This window comes from Diplotaxodon limnothrissa, linkage group LG10, assembly GCF_057381915.1.
Source record: "Diplotaxodon limnothrissa isolate DT_005_m linkage group LG10, D_limnothrissa_male_GT1.1, whole genome shotgun sequence".
NCBI classification, from domain to species: Eukaryota; Metazoa; Chordata; class Actinopteri; order Cichliformes; family Cichlidae; genus Diplotaxodon; species Diplotaxodon limnothrissa.
This window is the reverse complement of record NC_140605.1, coordinates 21,724,327-21,744,232: the sequence shown is the minus strand read 5'-3', so window position 1 is coordinate 21,744,232 and position 19,906 is coordinate 21,724,327. Positions and strand designations below refer to the sequence as shown.

Genomic DNA, 19,906 nt, shown 5'->3' with positions numbered 1-19,906 from the left:
TGACCTGAAATTTAAAGAGTCCTTTTTTTAAATCGATATTTCTTCCTGAAACCTCACCAATCATATCTGATATTTTGAAAATTGAAAAAGTGACTAACCAACACTGTTTGATTACATTCACAAGCATTTATTTCCTCCACAGTTTAGCTGTGGGCCTACATGAGCTGACACGCGGTGATAAATATGTTCGTTATTATTTTTGGATAATCTGTTCCTGTTACACGTGTTTGATTTCTTCCCGATCGATCCAAACACCTCTCACACCTCTCAATTTTTGATTCATTCCATTATATTATTATTATTTTCTCCTCAGCTATGAAATTCTTTATATCCCACACGGGTTCATCCGCCACCGTCTCCTTCTTCCTCTATAAGCAAGAAAACTGAAGCATAAAAGACTCTTATTCTCCATAATCAAGGTCAAGAGCGTTTTTCAATAACCTTTGGGAATAAAAGCCTGGAACGGCGCCAGTGCGCCCTGCCAGTCATTTTCACAGCCAGCCGAACACCGCTAAAGTTGTTGACCTTTTGCACCTAAACAGATCAATACGCCGCAGTTTATTCTATTAAAAAAATAGTCCACCGAATTATCTATTAATATTTGTATTTAGTTTAAATCCCCCCTCGGCGGCGTGATAAATTGTTTCAAATAACAGATGGTGCTAAAGGGAGAAACAAAGCGGGGAAATCTGGTAGCAATTATCCTCAATTATGTTCATTGTTATTTTGAGCTAATTATTGTTATTGTCACTTTTGTTTGTGTGTCTTGCGGCGCTAGGCTGCAATAAGCAGGCCCGAGGAAGACAATGGGGGGAACAGGGATATGTTGTGACGAGGAAATGTGGCTTTTATAATTGAGCCTAACCAGCTGGTGTAAATAAAACTTTGATCTAAATGTAGAGGCTGCGGGTCTGCCTCGAGAAATAGACTAATAGGATGTGGACTCGGGACTATGGTCGAACATACCTTATTTTTCTTCTTCTTTTCTTCGTGGGGGTGTGGGGTCGCTACATTATTTAATTACTATGATTTTAAACAAAAACTAAATCTGCGACTAAGGTTTGAGTCATGGAGACAGAAAGATTAAAATCGTGTTTTGGGGCGTTTGTTCTGTTCTTAGATAGACTAGAACGAAACTGCCCACGCTGGTTAAATGTCTGAGATTGCCCTGTGATGTCCACTCTGCTGAAGTGCCGTTGCCCCCCCCCCCCCCCCCCCCCCCCCTTTTTCAGCTCCTCTATCTGAACTTTCAGCACGGATTCGCGCAGGACTTCATCTCCACATTTACAGAAAACCTTCTAAACGTTTATTAGAAATCCTCCCCTCAAAAAACGAGGAGAAAGCGGACCGGAGGAGGACAGCGGGAGAAGGAGTTCCGTGGCCACTGCACGCGGGGCAGACCTAACTCCTCTCTATTCTTTGTTTGGGGGCGTCTCCTCGCTTCTCTTCCCGTGCTGTCCCCTCCCCTCATTCCCTTTCCATCCCAGCTCTCTCTCTCTCTCTCCCCCCGGGGCGGGAGAAGCCGTGTTTGGTTCAGAGAGGGTCCTTTGGGAAGAGTCACAAAGCGGTTTCCTCTGAGAGAGAGGGAGAGCGAGCGAGAAAGAGAGAGCGGAGTGGCGAGAGCTCGGGAGTCTTCCGCGGGAAGCAGCGCAGCTCTGGACATCACCGACGCCAGCGCGTCCCGGACCACTGAGCTGAGGCAGAGACGAGAGCGAGAGCAAAAAAAAGAGGAAGAAAGAAGTGTCAGAAAATGATGACATCTGATCCGGGTACTAGCTGATCTCTCTGTTTTTTTCTCTGTGACAGCCCAAAGCGGTGGGTTTCCACGCGCACCAGGAGTGACTTTTTCCACCCTACACACATATTTTACGCACAGGGCGTGCGATTTTTAACCCTTTTTTTAAGTGCTTGGATGTTCTGGATTTTATGACTTATTATGATTCGCCTACCGTTTTAGCACCAACTCCCTCCTCAGGACAAGAGAAAGTGGAATAAAGGGTGCACGCTGGATTGAGGTCTTTCTAAGCGCACGCAGCACCAGCAGCAAGAGTGCGTCTCAAGGTTCCTCCGCTCGAGTCACTGAAAGGGATCCGCCAGAGAACAAGTGCAAAGCCGGGAGGAGAGAGGCAAACGGAGGGACTTGCATCGAGCTCAGGAGGTTTGTTAATGTTTGGAATCCAGGAGAGCATCCAGAGAAGCGGCAGCAGCCTGAAAGAGGAGCCGCTGGGAGGAATGAACGTCCGGAGCTGGATGCAGGGGGGCGGCGTGCTGGACGCCAACACGGCCGCCCAAAGGTGAGCTGTGCCTAAGTGAGGAGCACTTCCACCATCACTCATTTACCGAAAGATGGAATCAGCCTGCGTGTTCTCCTCCAGGATACTGCAGCTGTACAAGAATTGAGACTTTGGGAATGGAAGTGCAGCAGTCCGAAAAAAAATCTGTCCATTCAACTGCTGATAAAATCATCTGTAGAATTAATAATCTCATTCAGAACAATTCTACCACACAAGCTGTCATTAACTAAACAGTTGTAAGCAGCATGTGCTTGGTCTAGAGATTATTTTTTCCGCATATGTTTCAGATGCGATTTATTAAGGATTAAAACAAAGAACAAATACATAAATGCAGTCCTGTGCTAGAGAAAAATAAATCCTGTACTTCCCCCCATTTTCAAACTTACTCGTTGTTTTATTAGAAGGGAATAAAATTCTCCAACTGAACCACAGCCAGTCACAGTAAACGTGGATCTATCACGATCTCCCCTTTACGCGAACAGCAAGTTTGTGCTTCAAGTTGGTTTACAGATTCAGGAGATAATTAAATAAAACAGGCAGCTTTCATAATCACAATCTTTAAAATAAGAGGAAAATCTGCCAAAAAAAAAAAAAAGAGCACAAGCTAGATTTTATACTTTCAGTGCTTGTAGGCCCTTTAGGTTTGTTTTTATTTATTTATTTTAGGTTAACTTTACATAATTATTACTATTTAATTTGCTTTCCTTCTTATATTAATTTTGAATTTTTCTAATTTTTACAACATAAAAACTTTACATCCTCTGACTGCTTCTAACACCCCCTCCGTCTGTGTGTCTGCAGTGGAGTGGGTCTGGCTCGGGCTCACTTTGAGAAGCAGCCGCCCCCCAACCTGCGGAAGTCCAACTTCTTCCACTTCGTCCTAGCTCTGTACGACCGGCAGGGCCAGCCGGTGGAGATCGAGAGGACGAGCTTCGTGGACTTCATCGAAAAAGAGAAGGTCGGTTCAGAAATACACGTTGGTCTTAAGAGTTTTTAGATGAAGGAAGATTACTGAGATTTTGTGAAGGCCTCGAATATTAAATTTGGTTTCTGACATTATTGAATGAATTTTTAACGTCCCATTTTAATGAACTACCTGTCCTTTAATTATTTGTATTATTATTCTTATTATTTATATTATTATTATTATTAAAAACTAAAAATACAATATTATAAGCATTATAAATTTACTGTAAGGCACAAACCTCCTTAAACCCTCGTGTGTATTTGATAAATGAAAAAAAATGCCTTTTGGAGTTTAAATTGTTTTAATTTACAGCTCCATTCAACCCAACCACTTGTTCTATATAAACAACGGCGCTGCAGCCCGGGCTTCTCATCAATTATGACTTGGCTTAAATTAGATGAAATGTATCGGGAGAATTCCGTGTTGGATTTATTGGCCCTCCGAACACAACTAGTAATTACGCAGGAATTAAAAATCCACAATAACACCACGATTACACACGGAGAAATTACAGGGCTGCACTCCTCTGAGCATAAATCAGCTTTTATTTAATGCAAGACCGCTGTAAAGAATTCATTAAGTTGGATGTATGCTTCACTAGCCTACATGTGAAAAGAGGAAAAAATTAATTTCTTGCTATTTTTTAAAAATGGTGTTAAATTTTCCATAAACAGCTGTGTGTTTGTTGTGTGTGTGTCAAGGAGACCAGCGGAGAGAAGACCAATAACGGGATTCATTACAGGCTACAGCTTCTTTACAGTAATGGTGAGCAGACTGGCACACTCACACACACACTCACATATATATATGCATGCATAGTTAGAGTCAGCTTTGCCAGATCAGCTTCATGTCTTATTTTATCAGACACTTAATGATATTCACACAGGCAGCAGCTGATTCTTGAGGGGGGGGGGGTCCTGTCCTCAAAGTAGTAAAAAAAATGTTGCAATGGGTTATCAAGGCTTCCAGAATTTATGTCAACGAAATCGCAGGGCAGAGATTCACGATTGTGTAACGTGACCGACTTCTATTAGTCAAATTTCAAGGCAGCTGTTACAGGATGTGACCCAGCTTTGTGGCTTCATTGCTGTCACTGTCCCTAAATTAGTTTGTCCAGTTTTATGTGCTCTTTATTTTTCTTTTTCTTTTTTTTTTTAAATAATTTTTTGACAGTGTGAGCTGCACTCTAACCCAAGCAGGGACATCACAGCACCAGCCTCCTGTGTAATAAACAATAGCTACAATTCGTGTCTCGCATGTGTTGATATTTGGGAGTCAGAATAGGCACAAGCAATTTATCAGATAAGTCAACAAACAAGGTGTTTGAATCTATTTACCACCTTAACACGGGGCTGAACGCCCAAGGTCTCGTGTTGTGTAAACTATGCCGAGTTAAACGTGTGATTTTCGTGTGATTTGGGAGCTATATGGATACAGCCGGCTTGGCGTAAGGCTTGCATCGCAGCAGAGAGAAATGCAGAAGCTGAACAACATTTATTTTCACACTGAACTGATGAGCAGCTGCTGGCTGATCTTTAATAAGCCTCTCACCTTCTTCACAACCCCTTTCTGCCTCGTTAAAAAGGAGCCACTGTCTGTCAAGTCGCAAGTGTGAGCGTTTAAAGCGTTCTGCTCTCAGACTGTTCTCCACTGACTCATATTTCAGGCCTAAATAGGAAACATTAATAAAAGCTTTAAGAAGAAAGAATTTGCGAGTCAGAATTACGTTTGCACCGCTCCTTTGTTTATTTATTGCGAGCTTATTGCTGTAAATGACGTTAATCTCGTTTCCTTGTTCCCGCTGCTGCCACTTTGCTAACCTAATTCCACGTATTTTAAATGCCCTGCAACGTGCTGCACTGTGTGTTAAAATATGTGTAAAGTTTACAATATTTCTCCCTTCCTCTGGATCCCAACAGGCATCAGAACAGAGCAGGACTTTTATGTTCGACTCATAGACTCCATGACTAAACAGGTAAACACACACCCTAACACACTCTCAGAGCGGTCTGTCACCTCTCCTGTTACCTCTCTGACAAAGAGCTGCTCCACTGATCCTCTTGTTCTCCGCCGCCCTCCTCTATTTCACACAGAAATGAATGTTTATGCGTGTATGATTCAATGGGTGGGTGTTTCCACAGTGTATGTGGGTGGGGGCACACACACACACACACACACACACACACACACACACACACACACACACACACACACACACACACACACACACACACACACACACACACACACACACACATACGGCATGGCTCCAGGCCTGTGCCTGTGCTCCTCTCGCTGTGATTAGAGTGAGGAGGCAGCGAGCGGGTGTTGAGGAACAGGAGCGTAATTCTGCTGCTCGCAGTAGGAAGTGGAAAGATATAAGGGCACCTCTGGGATTTGGTCTGCTGCGTATCAAGCATTCCGATCAGATCCAATTTTTCTGGTAATGCTCTTGTTTTTGTTTATGTGTACATTTATAAGAGGGAGGGAGAGCGAGAGAGAGAGAGAGGGAGGGAGACAGAGAGAGGAGCAGGTAGAGTTTGAGGAGAGAGGCAGGAAGACAGGGATGCATTTTCAGTTTGTGCGCTCCTGGTCCCGCAGGTAAAGTCAGGATGAAAACTGATTGTTTTTGTTCATGAAGAAAGTGCGAGTGAGAGTTATCTGCCTGATGGAATTCAAAATGTGTGTGTGTGTGTTGTGAAAGCCAAGGTATGAGGAGCCAAGAAGCCCACCATGCACTGAATACTTACTAATGTGACTCCAGGCTCTGACAGTCTCACATTACTGCTGCCACGTTGCACCACATACTGTGTGTGTGTGTGTGTGCACGCTGGCAGGCCTAAGAGACCACACTGTTTCCTAATAACACTCTTTAGGTTCGGCTTGGTGGGGTGACAACCAGCTACACACACACACACACACACACACACACACACACACACACACACACACACACACACACACACACACACACACACACGCATACACACAGTTGGGACTTTCTCCTGTAGAGTTTGAAAAAATTAAATACATGCACACTTTTTCATGCTGAAAAAATTAATGGCTTTTTAGAATTTCAATATTTGAAAAGGGGGGGAAAAAAGGATGGAGGCAGGTGTGCTGCACCTGTGGTGCCTTCCTTGCACTGTGTGAGTGCTGCTCTGTGGCTGTGTGGATGGGGAAGGGGAGCAGGTGTTTAGTGCTGTATGTATACAGTAAATGTGCAAAGGTGCTTTGGAGAAGGCGTAAAGCATGCTCGCTTCAGTTTGTGTGTGTGTGTGTGTGTGTGTGTGTGTGTGTGTGTGTGTGTGTGTGTGTGTGTGTGTGTGTGTGTGTGTGTGTGTTATTCCCAGTAGTGGAGGAATGGAACTTTAACAGGTGGTCAAACCAAAACAGTCGCGAGGTTGGCTTAGCTGGTCAGTGATGTCATGGCCGCTGTCTCTAACCGCACACACAGGCATTTGTTCGCACCCACTGTTGTCTTGCCAGGCGGGGGAAAAAAGAAAAAAAGAAAAGAAGAAGAAGCCACACAGAAGACCAGAGGTTGCACTGGTGTCGCTCTTATTTCACTGGTTGTTAACAAGATGTGGCTTCATCCACCAAAATTGAAAACACACGACCCGAGCCCAGCATGCCCAAACACATTTTTGACAGGAACACACAAAATAAAGAGCTGCTGAGTTTGTAACCGTGATAATGAAACAGGCTTTCTGTTTTACAACTTAGGAAATAATCATCAATATTTACATTTGTCATGATGCAAATGCTCGAAAATCCAGCCTTATTCTAGTCTCGTTAATCTCTCTTGGTGCCGTAGTAGCATACCTTTCACACATTTCACTGTTTAAAAGCCCAGAAACAGAAGACGATAAAAACAAGAAAGCAAGAGGGTCATTTCTCTAAGATTATTCAGAGTAAACCATAGAAACATAGATTTGTTTTAAGTATGAATTTCTCAGTTTTAGTAGTTGATCAGCGGTGTAAAGTATTAATTTTAGTTTTACTTAAATATTCGACTCTGTAATTCAGAGTATGTGCAACACACTATAATGAGGCAAACGGCTTTTATTCTGTTTTTTTCCGCCCTTCTCACTGTGATTTAACAGCCAGTAAAGGAAAAGCCTACTCCAACATTTGGCATTTAAAAGCTGCTGCCTGTTTCTGTTCTATTTCTGTAAGTCTACCTGTTCTGTGTTTGTGCGCTGAGGGCCAGAACTGATTGTGTTAAACGGAGAAGGAGAGCACCTCCTAGTCTTCAGAAGCAGAGCGTGGAGCTCGTTGATCACGACTCTGTCCCGGAGAATAAAGCGTCTGTCACTGCGGCCCTGTCGGATCACTAGCTCGCTAGTCGACCTGACACTAACGCAGGAGGAAGTGTGTTCCCCTGCTTAACGGATCCTTGTTTACATGCCGCACATATCACGCCACTTCAAAGGTGGGGAACAGAGAAGCAAAGATGCTGTGTGAAAGGCCTGCTGAGGTGGAGAGAGGAAGGAGACAGAGGAGGGAAAAGCAGATGAAAGAGAGGAGCAGAGCAGGCAAAGTGACAGCAATGAAGAATCTGAGGCAAACGTGGGCCGTGGCGGTAGAGGAAGGTACACACTAACACAAGAGGCTGTCACAGAGGGTGGATGAAGTATCTTTGCATTGTCACTTTTTCCTCTTTGGAGCTCCAGAGGTCTCCAGCTGCCATGAGGGCAGACCAATTAGAAACTTTAGACCTTAGTTTCATGCAGTTCTGCTGTAAATACTAATGTTTTGTTTTACCTTCCGTGACGCAAGACCTCTCTCGAAAACCAAACTGGTTTAAAAAAGAAAGATTGTTGGCACAGGGCGAGCAGCAATCAGTCAGGTGGGAAAGAACTGGATGTCTTTTACAGTTACAAACTTTTACTTTTGCTGCATGACCCAGACTGTAGCTCATCTATGCTGTTGACCCGATCGCCTTAAATAAAGGAGGTGGGCTGTTATGTGGTGGTACGTGTCACGGGCGACACGGCTGTTCTGTTTAGAAAGATCAATGCATTCACCCAGCCAAAGGTTTAATGGTTTACTTGTGTGTTTGCGTGTGGGCGTAAGACAAGAAAATAGCAAAGTGCAAAAAAAAAAAGGGAAGAGATGATGGTGATGCGCGCTCGGCGAGGTTAGGGAGCAAGCTCATTGCTTTCTCCTGGCCCACTCTTTTCCCATGGCGCGAGGAGCAGGACTAATCACAGACACAACTGTGGTTTATAAAACACGTTTCCTCTTCAGATTTGCTCTGTCAGAATTCTGTCCTTCTCTGCGTTTCCCCACACTTAGATTTGGCTTTCATTAAAGGGCAATCAGGGGGATTTTACGGTTCAAATGTTGATGAGTGAGCGTTTCCAGAAAGAGTTTCAGATGTTGGGTGTCGGATCAACCTCAGTAGTGTGTTAATGGGAGCGGTTTTTTTTCTTCTTTGTCTGAGGTCATTTAAAATATTTACAATCTGAACAAACGCTTATTTTCTTTCCTGCGTATTTGAACTTGCGTCAGACGCTTTGACAGCTTTTGGTCAGATTGGCTTTTCTTGGAGAATGTCAGCTTAGCCTGGTGCAGATTCCTCCATGAGCTCATTTTTGTTTCATATTTTCACCCCGTGCTTGAATCGACTGTGGGTGCACATCCCTGGAATCCTGGACCACCAGGAGCTTTTCGGTCTCCAGGTTCACATATCGATAGATTTCCTGCAGGCGTGGGGAGGAGGGGTTCAAATGGAATATGCACATGCATGGAAAATTGTAACTGACAAGGGCCTCGGGGCCTGAAACACATGGGGGCTCCAATTCCAGAAAACACAGCTAGCTATTAGTATGAAATGCTTTAGGCTACAATACTGGGGCCCTCAGACAGTACAGCCTCTGTCACTGCTTTCCATTAAGTTTCACATAGTTGGTACAAATGAGAGGTTCAGCCTACACCCTTTGCTCATCTTGAGGCCCCAATAAGAAGCCACTGGGAGGTTCAGAGCCTCTCCACTGTGCCCCTGAATCCTGTTTTATGCAACCAGCAAAGTGTGCCCCTGTTAATTTCACTTCATGGAGAATGACAAGGAATCACAGGTGAAATAAAAGCACTGATTATTCTTCTTAGAGGGTTTGCATTTGAGTTTTGGGCCATGTGTAGTATATCTGACAGTCCATAAGCTTTAAAGCTACTTAGACATAACATAGGTATGCATTAACATGTGAATATACATGTCTCATTTTCCAAGTATGGCGGTGTCAGTGTGGCCTTGTTAAGTGGTCTTAAAATCAGCTTTATTCATTCATCATTGTTCACTTGATGGCAGCAGGCAGTCTAAACATGAGCCAGAGATGATTTTAAAGGGCAGAGAAACTTCCTGGCTGCTCATGAGGAAAGCGATCTTGTCACTCAGTCAGGCTCGCCGCAGTTTTCGGTACGACACATCAAACCAGCTTTTGCAGACCAAAGACTGACAGGGCGTGCGTATTGATTGATAGGTAGCTTAGTGGTGTGTGACTTATGCCGGTTTATTCTGCTTCCATAGCAGCGCGGGAGTGTTGTGTAACAGAAGCAGGTGAAGCCTCGGCAGCAGAGGCAGAAAATGTGAGGACCATTCTCCGGAGCCAATGAGATGATGGTTGTTATTTTGAGGATTTTCTAAAACAATGAGTGTGAATCAGCTCCGTGTGTGCGTATGTGTGCATGTGTGTGTGTGTAAGGAGGGGTGTGAGACACAATGGGTGTGAGTGTATGTGAAGTAGAGGTGCTACTGATGAAGGATGCGTTCATGGAGGTGAAGTGGGACCTAACCTATTAGCTCAATAACACTTTGGCGCTATTCTTAGTGTACGGTGCAGTTACGTTACAGAAAAACTACAAGTCAAGGTGCAGCTTCATGCTCGTTATGATATAAATCTACTATTAAGATAGTAATTTCCTCAAAGCTTTTTTTTGAAAATGAAGGTTTAAAGTTCCCACAAAAACAATTCACTGATCCCATTAACAAATCTCATCGGTCCAACTTCTGATGATTGCTCTGTTGTTGTATTACATATCAGTTAAATGGATCTCTGTGAGCCACTCACACACCGTAAATAAAAACAGTAAGAGGCTTTGGTGTGCTGTGAAATGAGCACGCTGGAGCCTGCGAGTTTAACTCTCCGCTTTCTTCTTCTCCTCTTTCTTTTCAGCCGATTGTTTACGAAGGCCAGGACAAGAACCCAGAGATGTGCAGAGTGCTACTGACACATGAGATCATGTGCAGGTGAGAACAGATGCATCACATCTCTCCTCTCTCCTCCAGCATACTTTGCCTGTGAAGTTCTCACCAATCACCGCTATGTACATTTCTTATTTTGTCACCCTCATTAACCCCCCCGACACGCACATACGCACACACACCTGAAGCCCTATCTGTTGAGGAAGATGAGTTTTGGCTATCATAGTTGTTGCTTTAATTATAAGCTTAAGATGAATTTCTTTGGAAGTAGGTTGGGAGGAAAGTTCTATTTATAGGGACGTTTTGCCGACCTATCCTATACAATAGGAAACGTGCGCGCGAGAACATGTGTATTTTGTGTGCGCATGTGTCTCTGACGCCTGGTTAATTAGGACACAGAGAAACTCATTAGTCAATCTGAACCCTTCTGTTGTTTCATGGCTAACAAATGGGCCTTGCTCTTCAATCTGACTATAAAAAATAGGCAGGAACTCGCGCACACACACACACTCGCACACACACATAGATCCGTAGACACAAAGAAGTATGCTTGTGTATTCAGAGCCCTGCACAGCGCAGTTATAAAAATTCAGATTTAGCACATGAATTACGTTGTTCTTTTTCCTTGACCTTGTCACTGAAAAACTTTAACTGTACCAATATAAATTGGGGTTCATCTACATGCGCACACAGGGACTTTAGTTGTGAAATCAGGCCCACTAATACTTCATCGTATAGCTTGGTGAATATTCCTCAGGCAGTTCAGCTGGAGAGGCTCATGATAGACCAATTGAAATTCGGATTTACAGTGAATATATAAATAAACAATTTGGCAACAGATTTTATTGTAAATTATTGCCGTTCATCAAGTGGAGGATAATTGCGGACCTGAATCAAATGTGCTTGCGTAACCTGTACGGTATGACTCTCGTACAGTAGAAGGTGCTCGTTCTGTCCTGCAGGATTTTGTTTTAAATACTTCCTTTGGGGGAGCAACAGTGCAGAAAGTATGGCTTCTGCAGCGAGTGTAAACAGTCGCTTGTCTTCAACAGCCGCTGAGGTCAAAGTTACGGCTGTTGCCTCATGTTCTCACATGCTGATTCTGCAGCGGGGGCTTTGCACACAACACAACACGCACACACACACACAAAGAGCTCAGGGCGTCCATTAATCAGTGTGGCTTATTGTCACGGCAGTGCTATTAGCCATATGCTCCCAGCCAATCTGCCACCACAAAGACCTGCGTTGCAAAATTGGCTGGAGCGCTGGCACGAATACGTGAGTGATTTCACTCTAAAATTGGACAATAGATGCTTCAATGAACGCGCTTAATACAAATGTTGGTCGTGCTCAGTGTATTTTAACATTTGCCCTCTTTCAAATCAAGAAGCTTTATGGCATTGTAGATATTTTATTTCACTCTGTCTGACAGAGCAGCCTCGGTATAGCTGGTTGAAATTGCTTTTATTTTTAAGGTGAGTTTAATTTATTGTGGACATTTTAGCATAATAGTTTTCATTTCTTTGGAAACTCCAGGACATGAAATATACTTTTAGACAAATTTCTGTGAATTTGGAAAATCCTTGGCTGCTCAGCTTCTGTGTAAGCAGACGTTTATCTGTTATTATTTGTATCTTTTTTTTTAACAGACATTTGAATGAAACATATCTCTCCAGGAATAGAATTATGGATTAGTGATGAGCCTGTCACTTATGTTTTTAAGTTATTATGTTTGCTAAACTAATCAAAATCTAAGGCTAATCTCTTGACTTTATTTATATCATGTGATCACTGACATGTTAACATAGCTGCTAATCATTCTGACTATTAAAATTAAAGTTAAACACCCATTATCTAATTAGCTTTGATTGGCCAACAGTCAATATCCAAAGATTTTTCATTTACAGAGACAAAAAACAAAGTTTGTAAGTTGTGAATTTATTTTGGCATTTTCCCTCCCAACACATGTAAATTGCAAGTAAGAGACATTGCATCGATTTGGACTCATTGTTTCAGTGATTAAAGCACAAAGATCAGGTGAAAATCATGTCTTATGTGTGTTTGGTCGGAGATGCATGTTAGAGCAGATGATTAGCTCACCAGCATCTACAGATATAGGTCCTGCATTACTCCCATCCCACCCCGTCCTTCTCCTTTCATAGCATAAAACACTCTTCTCCTTCCTCCACTTCCTCTTCTGTCCCTTAAGTTTCCTTCACATCTATTCCATCCCCTCTGTTTCCCACGCCATCACCCAACCTTCCCTCTACCTCTCCCTCATCTGGTTTAGCTTTCCTTTTTCACCCCCCGCCCCGGTCCCTGATCTCCTGCTTGATTCCTCTCTCTAACCTCTCTCTGTTGCTGCGCTCTGCTCTCCAAAGTTACAGTGTAATGACCCAGTTCATAGAGCGGCAGAGAGCAAACGACAGCGAGAGCAGAAAGAGCGGCAGATAGCGGAGACAATGAGAAAGGTGTAACGTATCAGTCGCTTTCTGTCTACCTCTGCCATCTGTGACAGCGGGAAACCCGAGATGTCTCCCCTTCCTCTTCTTCCCACCCAGACCCCTCCTCTCCCCTCCCTCCCCTTCTCACCCTCTTCGTTTAGCTCTCCATCCCACGCACACCCTCTCACTCTTTACCCCCCCCCCCTCCCCACCCATAGCCATCTTTATCCTCCGCCCTCCTGCTTACACCTTTATTCATAATTGATGCATGGAAGAAAGCCTTTTTGACACACTTGTAGTACACGTGTGAATTTCGGTAACCATGTCAGGTGTTTTGTTTTTTTTATCACATATGTGCGTGCGTGCGTGTGCGTATACCACCCACGTGTTTTTGGAGCCTCGGGCTTCTTTTTTGTTTCCATCTCCACTTTACCTGATGGTTCATCAGTACAATTAGGATGGACTTTTCGCGCTCGATTTCCAGACGATTATGCTGTTGGTTATGTTGCCTTTGGAAAAAACTTGACTATAAGCATCTAAATGATCTCAGCTTGTTAATTACGTACTCATGAAAACATTTTCTTGCAACACATGTGGAGGGGATTTTAACTAATTAACCTTTCATAACCCCAACAGTATCATATTGACACCAGGAGAGGTTATTATTCTGAGACTTTACAAAACCCCAGAGTTACAATCATATTATGCAGTCACCTTCATGGGCTATGAAAATAGGTGTAATGCCCCATTACAATCTAGTTTCATAGGAAAAAGTGTTGTGGCTCTCCACAGCACAAAGCATGGTGTTTTACAATAAACGCTGTAAAATTGTGACCTAGCATGTAATGTTAGTATATGCGTGTGTAATGTAGGGGCAGGAGTCCTGGCAATCTTGCAAAATGGAAAATGGAGCTTTGCAACATCTGGTTAAGGTTGTTAAAAGATCAGTTTTAAGCCAAAACACGATCTTGGTGCCTGGAGCTCTGGAACTTATCTTTATATTATTTTGCTATTCAGCTAAATTACTACCTGCGTAGTTCTTATAATGTGCTGTGCAAAATTAAATCATCTATTTGAGCCCAATCCTAAAAACCTGAATGTTTGAGAGGTTGTTGGGATTCGGATGAAACTACTATCTTAATAGTTGATTGTTTGAGCCAGATGGGCAAACTGTGGTTAAAGGTGCACCTTATACTGGGAACACTGGTAATGAATATCAACCAGCTCAGCAGTAAAAAGTGGAGAAAATGGAAAAAAGAAATGCTAGGCAGTGACCACAGCAACAAATTACCCACTAGTGAGACAAACCACGACCAACAATAAATCCGGCAGTGTCTTTTTTAATGTATTTGTTAAAGCAGCGATCCCACAGTGTATTTCCTTCAGATCCTGCTATACAGTCACTTTCCTTGTCTTGCAGGTCTATTTTTATCCTTGCTTTCAGGGCAGATTTCTCTGAAAGACTTTCAGTAAAATTCACTATGGCCTGTTTTCGACAGATTGGGACAAATTCTGCAGATGTTGTAATAAATTTGTTTTATCAGTGCAGACGAAAGGCACGCACTGCAACACTCCCACTTAAACCTCTAATCTGGAAATTCCATAAAATGTACCCTATGCCCAAATTTCCCCCCACTTTGCCCTGTGTCTTCTTCCCTGACGGTCTTCTTTTCTCTTCCCGTAGTCGGTGCTGTGACAAGAAGAGCTGTGGAAACCGTAATGAGACACCCTCAGACCCTGTTATCATCGACAGGTACTGTCTCTCACTTTGCCTCTTCTCTCGCTCTCCTTACGCACACACTTGCGCACACCCACAGACACACAGTGGACGAGGGTTTGTGCGCTGACCCGTTTGAACGGCGCGGTGGGACAGGATGTTTGTGTGTTTGGATGAGCTGCTGTCACTCCTCGATAGAATCAGCGGCCTCAGATGCACGGGAAGCATTTGAGAAACCAATTTTGCTTTTATAAGTCAAACAGCAGGACTCATGAGTGGGTGGTGACAGTGTGGAATTACACTTGCAGACACACACACACACAGGTTTTATCTGCATGTACATGCGCACTCTAGTAACGTAATCATCGATCTTTGCAGAGGGGACACAAATACACATCAGCTGCTCTGTTACATCCCAAAGGCGCACTTTCAGACTTGAGTGCTCAGATGAATGTGTGTTTCCTCTACGTCACGCGAAACACAAAGCAGCTCACTAGCAGGAGTCGTCTGTTGTTTTCCTGCCGCTCGTCTCTGTCTGTCTGTCGCTCTCTTTCTTCCCTTCTGTCTGTCACAGGAGAGGACTGAAGTTATCCCTCCCTTAACATCCACCCCACCCCTCTTTCTGTCTCTCCTGCAGCAGCACAGAAAAGTGGGTCATGAGCGAAGAAGAACAAAAAAAAAGTGACAGAGAAAAACTGAAATAAGATCCAACCTCATTTTAATCTGATTTCTCCTTGGCAGTTGTTTTAACCCTGTGCGAGCAGTTCTGTCGGTCTGTCTGCATGTGTTTGAGTAATTCATAGGAAGAGGAGTGAAATATTCTACTCCCTGTCACCACATTGTTACACAACTTAAATCACTGTACAAAATATCATATTCCTGCAGATTTGTACCAAGTGTTTCTTTTTTTTCTTACTTCACCATGACCAGATGTTTAAGTTTCAGTTTGTGAAAGATTTTTGGCAATTATAATATAAGCTGATCATCTGCAACATTAAAAGCACTGACAGATGAGGTAAATACCTCAGATCTTCTTGTTGCAGTGCAGTGGGTGCCGGCATTCATGTGGATATTACTTTCACAGCATCTAGACACTGTTGCAGTCCAAGCACACTCCCTGAGGCACTAGTACTCTTGCAAAGACTTCTCTGGTTTGGCTCAAGAAACACGACAAAGAGTTCGGGGTTTTGACCCTGCCTCGGGATATCCAGATTTCCAGATTCCAGTCCAATCATACTGCATGTAAGATGTGCTAGACCAAGTGAGATATACGGAGGAAACACTCCACAACTTACAGGACCCAGACGATCCACTGACAGTGTTCCCATGCCCTACCCTAAGCATACCCCCATTGTGTGGCGTGAGGAACCACACAATTGAAACTGAGGTTTAAATATTGTGGCTTATGAGCGTCTGATGAACAGTAATCACACCATAGACTCTCAGCTTTGTATCTACAGACTGTCCTTCAGTGCTTCTTCACTAAAGGTTCATAAAGACAAACATCAGTGTGATCAGCGCCGCAAACAGAGGTCATAAAGGTTATTACAGGGATAATTTGGCATGAATGAGATTCTTTATTCTCGCCACTTTGGAGGGGATGTACAAGGTTTCGCTCTATACGGTGCAAAACTCCTCTTTCCTCTTTTTCTTTGTGTTTGGAGAAATCTTATTAAGTGCACAAACGTGTGCGTGTGTCATACGCTATACGTGCATTTGTGTGTTCGTGAAGGATATTATAAGTATTGCCACACCACCGCCCAATTCTCCTGTTTTGTCGGCTATCTCAAACGTCTCAGCTTACAGCCTTTTATATATTTGCCTAGAAAGTGTGTATGTAATCTGCGTGTGTGGATTCATGGCTAAGGCTTGGGTTTGGCCCCTAAAAGAATAGCTGATATATTAGACACAAACTGACAAAGTAATAGCTGCATAATCATAATACGTGTGTCACTGTTTGTTACATTGATGCTTGATGACTATTGAAGTGTGTGTGTGTGTGTGCGCGCACACACAGGGGGTGTACGTCTCATTTTCCACGGCAGGAGGAGAAAAGCGGAGTGAATTGTGGGAGATGTCAGGGAACTTGGTCAAGATGGAATGTCAAGGTTACCGTGGATACCGTGGGATACTTCCTGTTGCCCCCTCCACTTTGCAGTGGTTCACAGCCTCTTGGTGTAACATCTGGAGCTCTGCTGTTTGACGCAAACATGTGGAGAGAGAATGAGGCAAAGTCAAAATGACAGCTTAAAGTGTCATTGATTATAAACAGAAGTAGAGCTCGAATTAACTCACCCACTCCAAAGAAATATTCAAAATGTAACTTTAATAGTTATTTTAAACAGTTACAATGAAAACATTAAGGGCTTAGCAGATATATCCCCCTGCATCTGTGGTTATACATACTCAAGTGTATGCTGCATTTAGTTATAATAGTTACAAAGGTACAATCCGGATTGGTTGACAATTTGGCTTGAACTGAAAGGTAATGCCAATGTTTCGGGATGAAGAAGAAATGAAACAAAAAATGGCGTCTTCGCTACAAAGATGTCTGTGATAAATTCCTTCTTTTTAACGGCTCAACTAAAAGACCAAAAACAGCACAAACATAAACAAGAGTATCCCACATTCTTGTCTGTGATCTGTTTTTTTTACACTGCCCTCTGGTGATAGTATGAAGCTACAACATGCAGATGTGCACGTGCCAAGCTCCGCATTGGATTTATAGTTATGTGAAAATGTGGGATGATGGACGCTAATGCACTTAACTGACCGTCAGCAGATGTGAGCGCCTCTATAGAAGAAGACGTTTTGGCAGTTTGGTGGTCTGGGGCGTTTATTCACGGCTTGGGTTTGCAAAGTTGCATCTGAACAAACCACAAAACCTCTGTAACAATGTCCTTTGGACATATGAGACCAAATTGGAGATGTTTGGTTGTAATGCACAGCACCAAGACTCAAATGTGAGGCCAAGCCTGACAGCTAAAGCTTTGCTGAAAATGGATCATGCAACAGGACAATGATCTCAAACAGAGCAGAAAATCTACAGTAGAATGGCTGAAAAAGAAAAGAATGAAGGTGTTGCAATGGTCAAGTCAAAGTCCAAACCTCAACCTGACTGAAATACTGTGGTGGGACCTTAAGCGAGCTGTGCAAAAACCTCAGTGAACTGAAGCAATGCTGTAAGGAAGAGTGGGCTGATTTTCCTCCACAATTAAGTCCTTCACAATGCAAAAGGCTGACAAAGTCATACAGACATACGACAATTTAGTTTTTCAAAGGAATACATAGAGTCCTGTAGAAACTTTCTTTTCCACGTGAATGTATGGACCACCAGTCCACATACTTTGCCAGGCACTTTAAGTAAGTGTGCTATTAAAACAGCTTGAAACCTTGCTCACTAGCGTTAGAAGCCTGTGATGAGCTAATCAGCATCATCAGAGTCAGTGCGATGTGTGTCTTGGCCCCTTTGCTTGACATCATGGGAAAACCAAAGGAAACTGCCCCGACACTGGAAAAAAATTGTGACGTTCCAGAAGCCTTGTTCATCCTCGTGAGCAATTTCCTGAAAGATACCATGTTCATCTGTACAAACAATAGTATGTAAGTATAAATACCATGGGATCGGGCAACAGTCGTAATACTTAGGAAGGAGATGCATTCTGTTTCCGTGAAACTAATGTGTGAACAGTGCAAACGAATCCCAGAACAACAGCAAAGGCTTTTGTGGAGATGCTGGAGGAAAGAAGAGTATCTGCACTCACATTAAAACGAGCCCCATATCAGCATAAAATTGGAAAGAAAGCTCTCAGAAAGAAAAGAAACCACTGCCCTAAGACCTGGATACTGTTGCATGGTATAAATGCTGCCCAACGCTTCTGCAGGGATGGTTTCAGCCAAGTGAAACTGATATTACATTATAGCATATACAGCGCACAGTAGAGAGAAAAGGCTCCAAAATGTTGCTACAGCCAAGTCTGCAGTGGGTTACTGGCAGATGAAGAGATATGCATAAGCACACTTATTTACATACCATTTAAACGTTACATCGACATGTGAACAGAGTTAAGGCTCACGCTCATTTAAACACATTACTCATGCTTTAACAAATTCAAACATTTGTCTGTGCGAACCATTAAAGAGAGTGACTGACAGCTCATTGCGTGTCTCTCAGTCCTTGTGCGCACATGTGTGTGACTGACAGCTAGCCCATCGTACCATGTACGTATGAGTGTATCTGTGAGTGTGTGTGGCCCAGTTAATCCTTGTTATAGCACACTGAGCATCCCACTGCCTCTCAGGGTTAATATAGGGTTAACGACATGCAACGCTATCCTATCATACGCCTGCTTGACTCCTAAAGAGCCACAACCACTCTTCTCCTCTGGGTGTGTGTGTCTATGTGTGTGTGACTGCCATTCAGTTTCTACTTGTAACTCTTACTGTCTTTTTTTTAATCACTCAGCATCCTCATCATCCCCTTTTCTCTTACTTTCCTCCATCACTTCCACTTCCCCCTTTCTCGCTTCCTCCTTTTCCTCCCTTTTTTCTGTGCCTCTGCTTCACCTCACCCTCTCTCTCCACACCCCTCTGCTTTGCTCCCTCTCCCAACCTCCTTTTTTCTTTCTTTGACTCTGTTTTCGTCTCCGTGGCCCTGAGGGGTTACCTACCTCACTGCTCAGCTTTGTGCCTGTTTAGACTGCTACAATTGGCTTAATAGGCTCAGACTGTGCGTGTGTGAGCAGTTTGAGGGGGTTATAGTCTCAGGTGGTGTGTGTTCAGGGCTTAGACGAGTGTCGCGGCGCGAGGAAGGCAGTTTGAGTGTGTGTTTTTCTGTGTGTAGGGGTGCTACGGATACCAGTGTGTGTGAATGTGTGTGTCCTCTCAAAGTCTAAAGGGGCCCACATAAGCCTCGGGGTTTAAGGGGTTCCCTGTGTGTGTGTGTGTGTGTGTGTGTGTGTGTGTGTGTGTGTGTGTGTGTGTGTGTGTGTGTGTAATCTATAGGGTTAAGAGGGGTCAGAGCTTGAGCAAGAGATGATGGGAAAGAGGAAGGGATGGAGGGATGACAGAAAGAGGAGGTGAAGATGATAAGATGGCATTTAGAGGGAGCAGAAGGAAGAAAGGAGGAGTAAGGGGGGGGGGAGGGGGGGGAGAGTGGGAGCTTGTCTAGGCAGACAGAAGAGAGAAAGGAGGAGGAGCAGAGCCAGGTTTGTTTCAGGGGGATAAGAGCCTCAGTCTGGGGAGTCCTGTCAATCAAAGAGCACAGGGTGGGTGAGG

At 43.6% G+C, this 19,906-nt stretch overlaps 1 protein-coding gene across 2 annotated transcripts in view; it reads left to right on the top strand.

Moving 5' to 3' along the window:
• The first annotated feature begins 1,573 nt into the window (after window positions 1-1,573).
• The window catches only part of LOC146624431 (transcription factor COE1-like), an 84,937-nt gene continuing 66,604 nt past the window's right edge, over window positions 1,574-19,906 (top strand). For both annotated transcript variants that reach the window (XM_085363918.1, XM_085363916.1), the window contains exons 1-6: window positions 1,574-2,294; window positions 3,096-3,252; window positions 3,963-4,026; window positions 5,181-5,236; window positions 10,440-10,513; window positions 14,597-14,665. In XM_085363918.1, coding sequence (XP_085220044.1) covers window positions 2,167-2,294; window positions 3,096-3,252; window positions 3,963-4,026; window positions 5,181-5,236; window positions 10,440-10,513; window positions 14,597-14,665 — 548 coding nt within the window. In that variant the 5' untranslated portion in view covers window positions 1,574-2,166. The remainder of the gene's footprint in view (window positions 2,295-3,095; window positions 3,253-3,962; window positions 4,027-5,180; window positions 5,237-10,439; window positions 10,514-14,596; window positions 14,666-19,906) is intronic.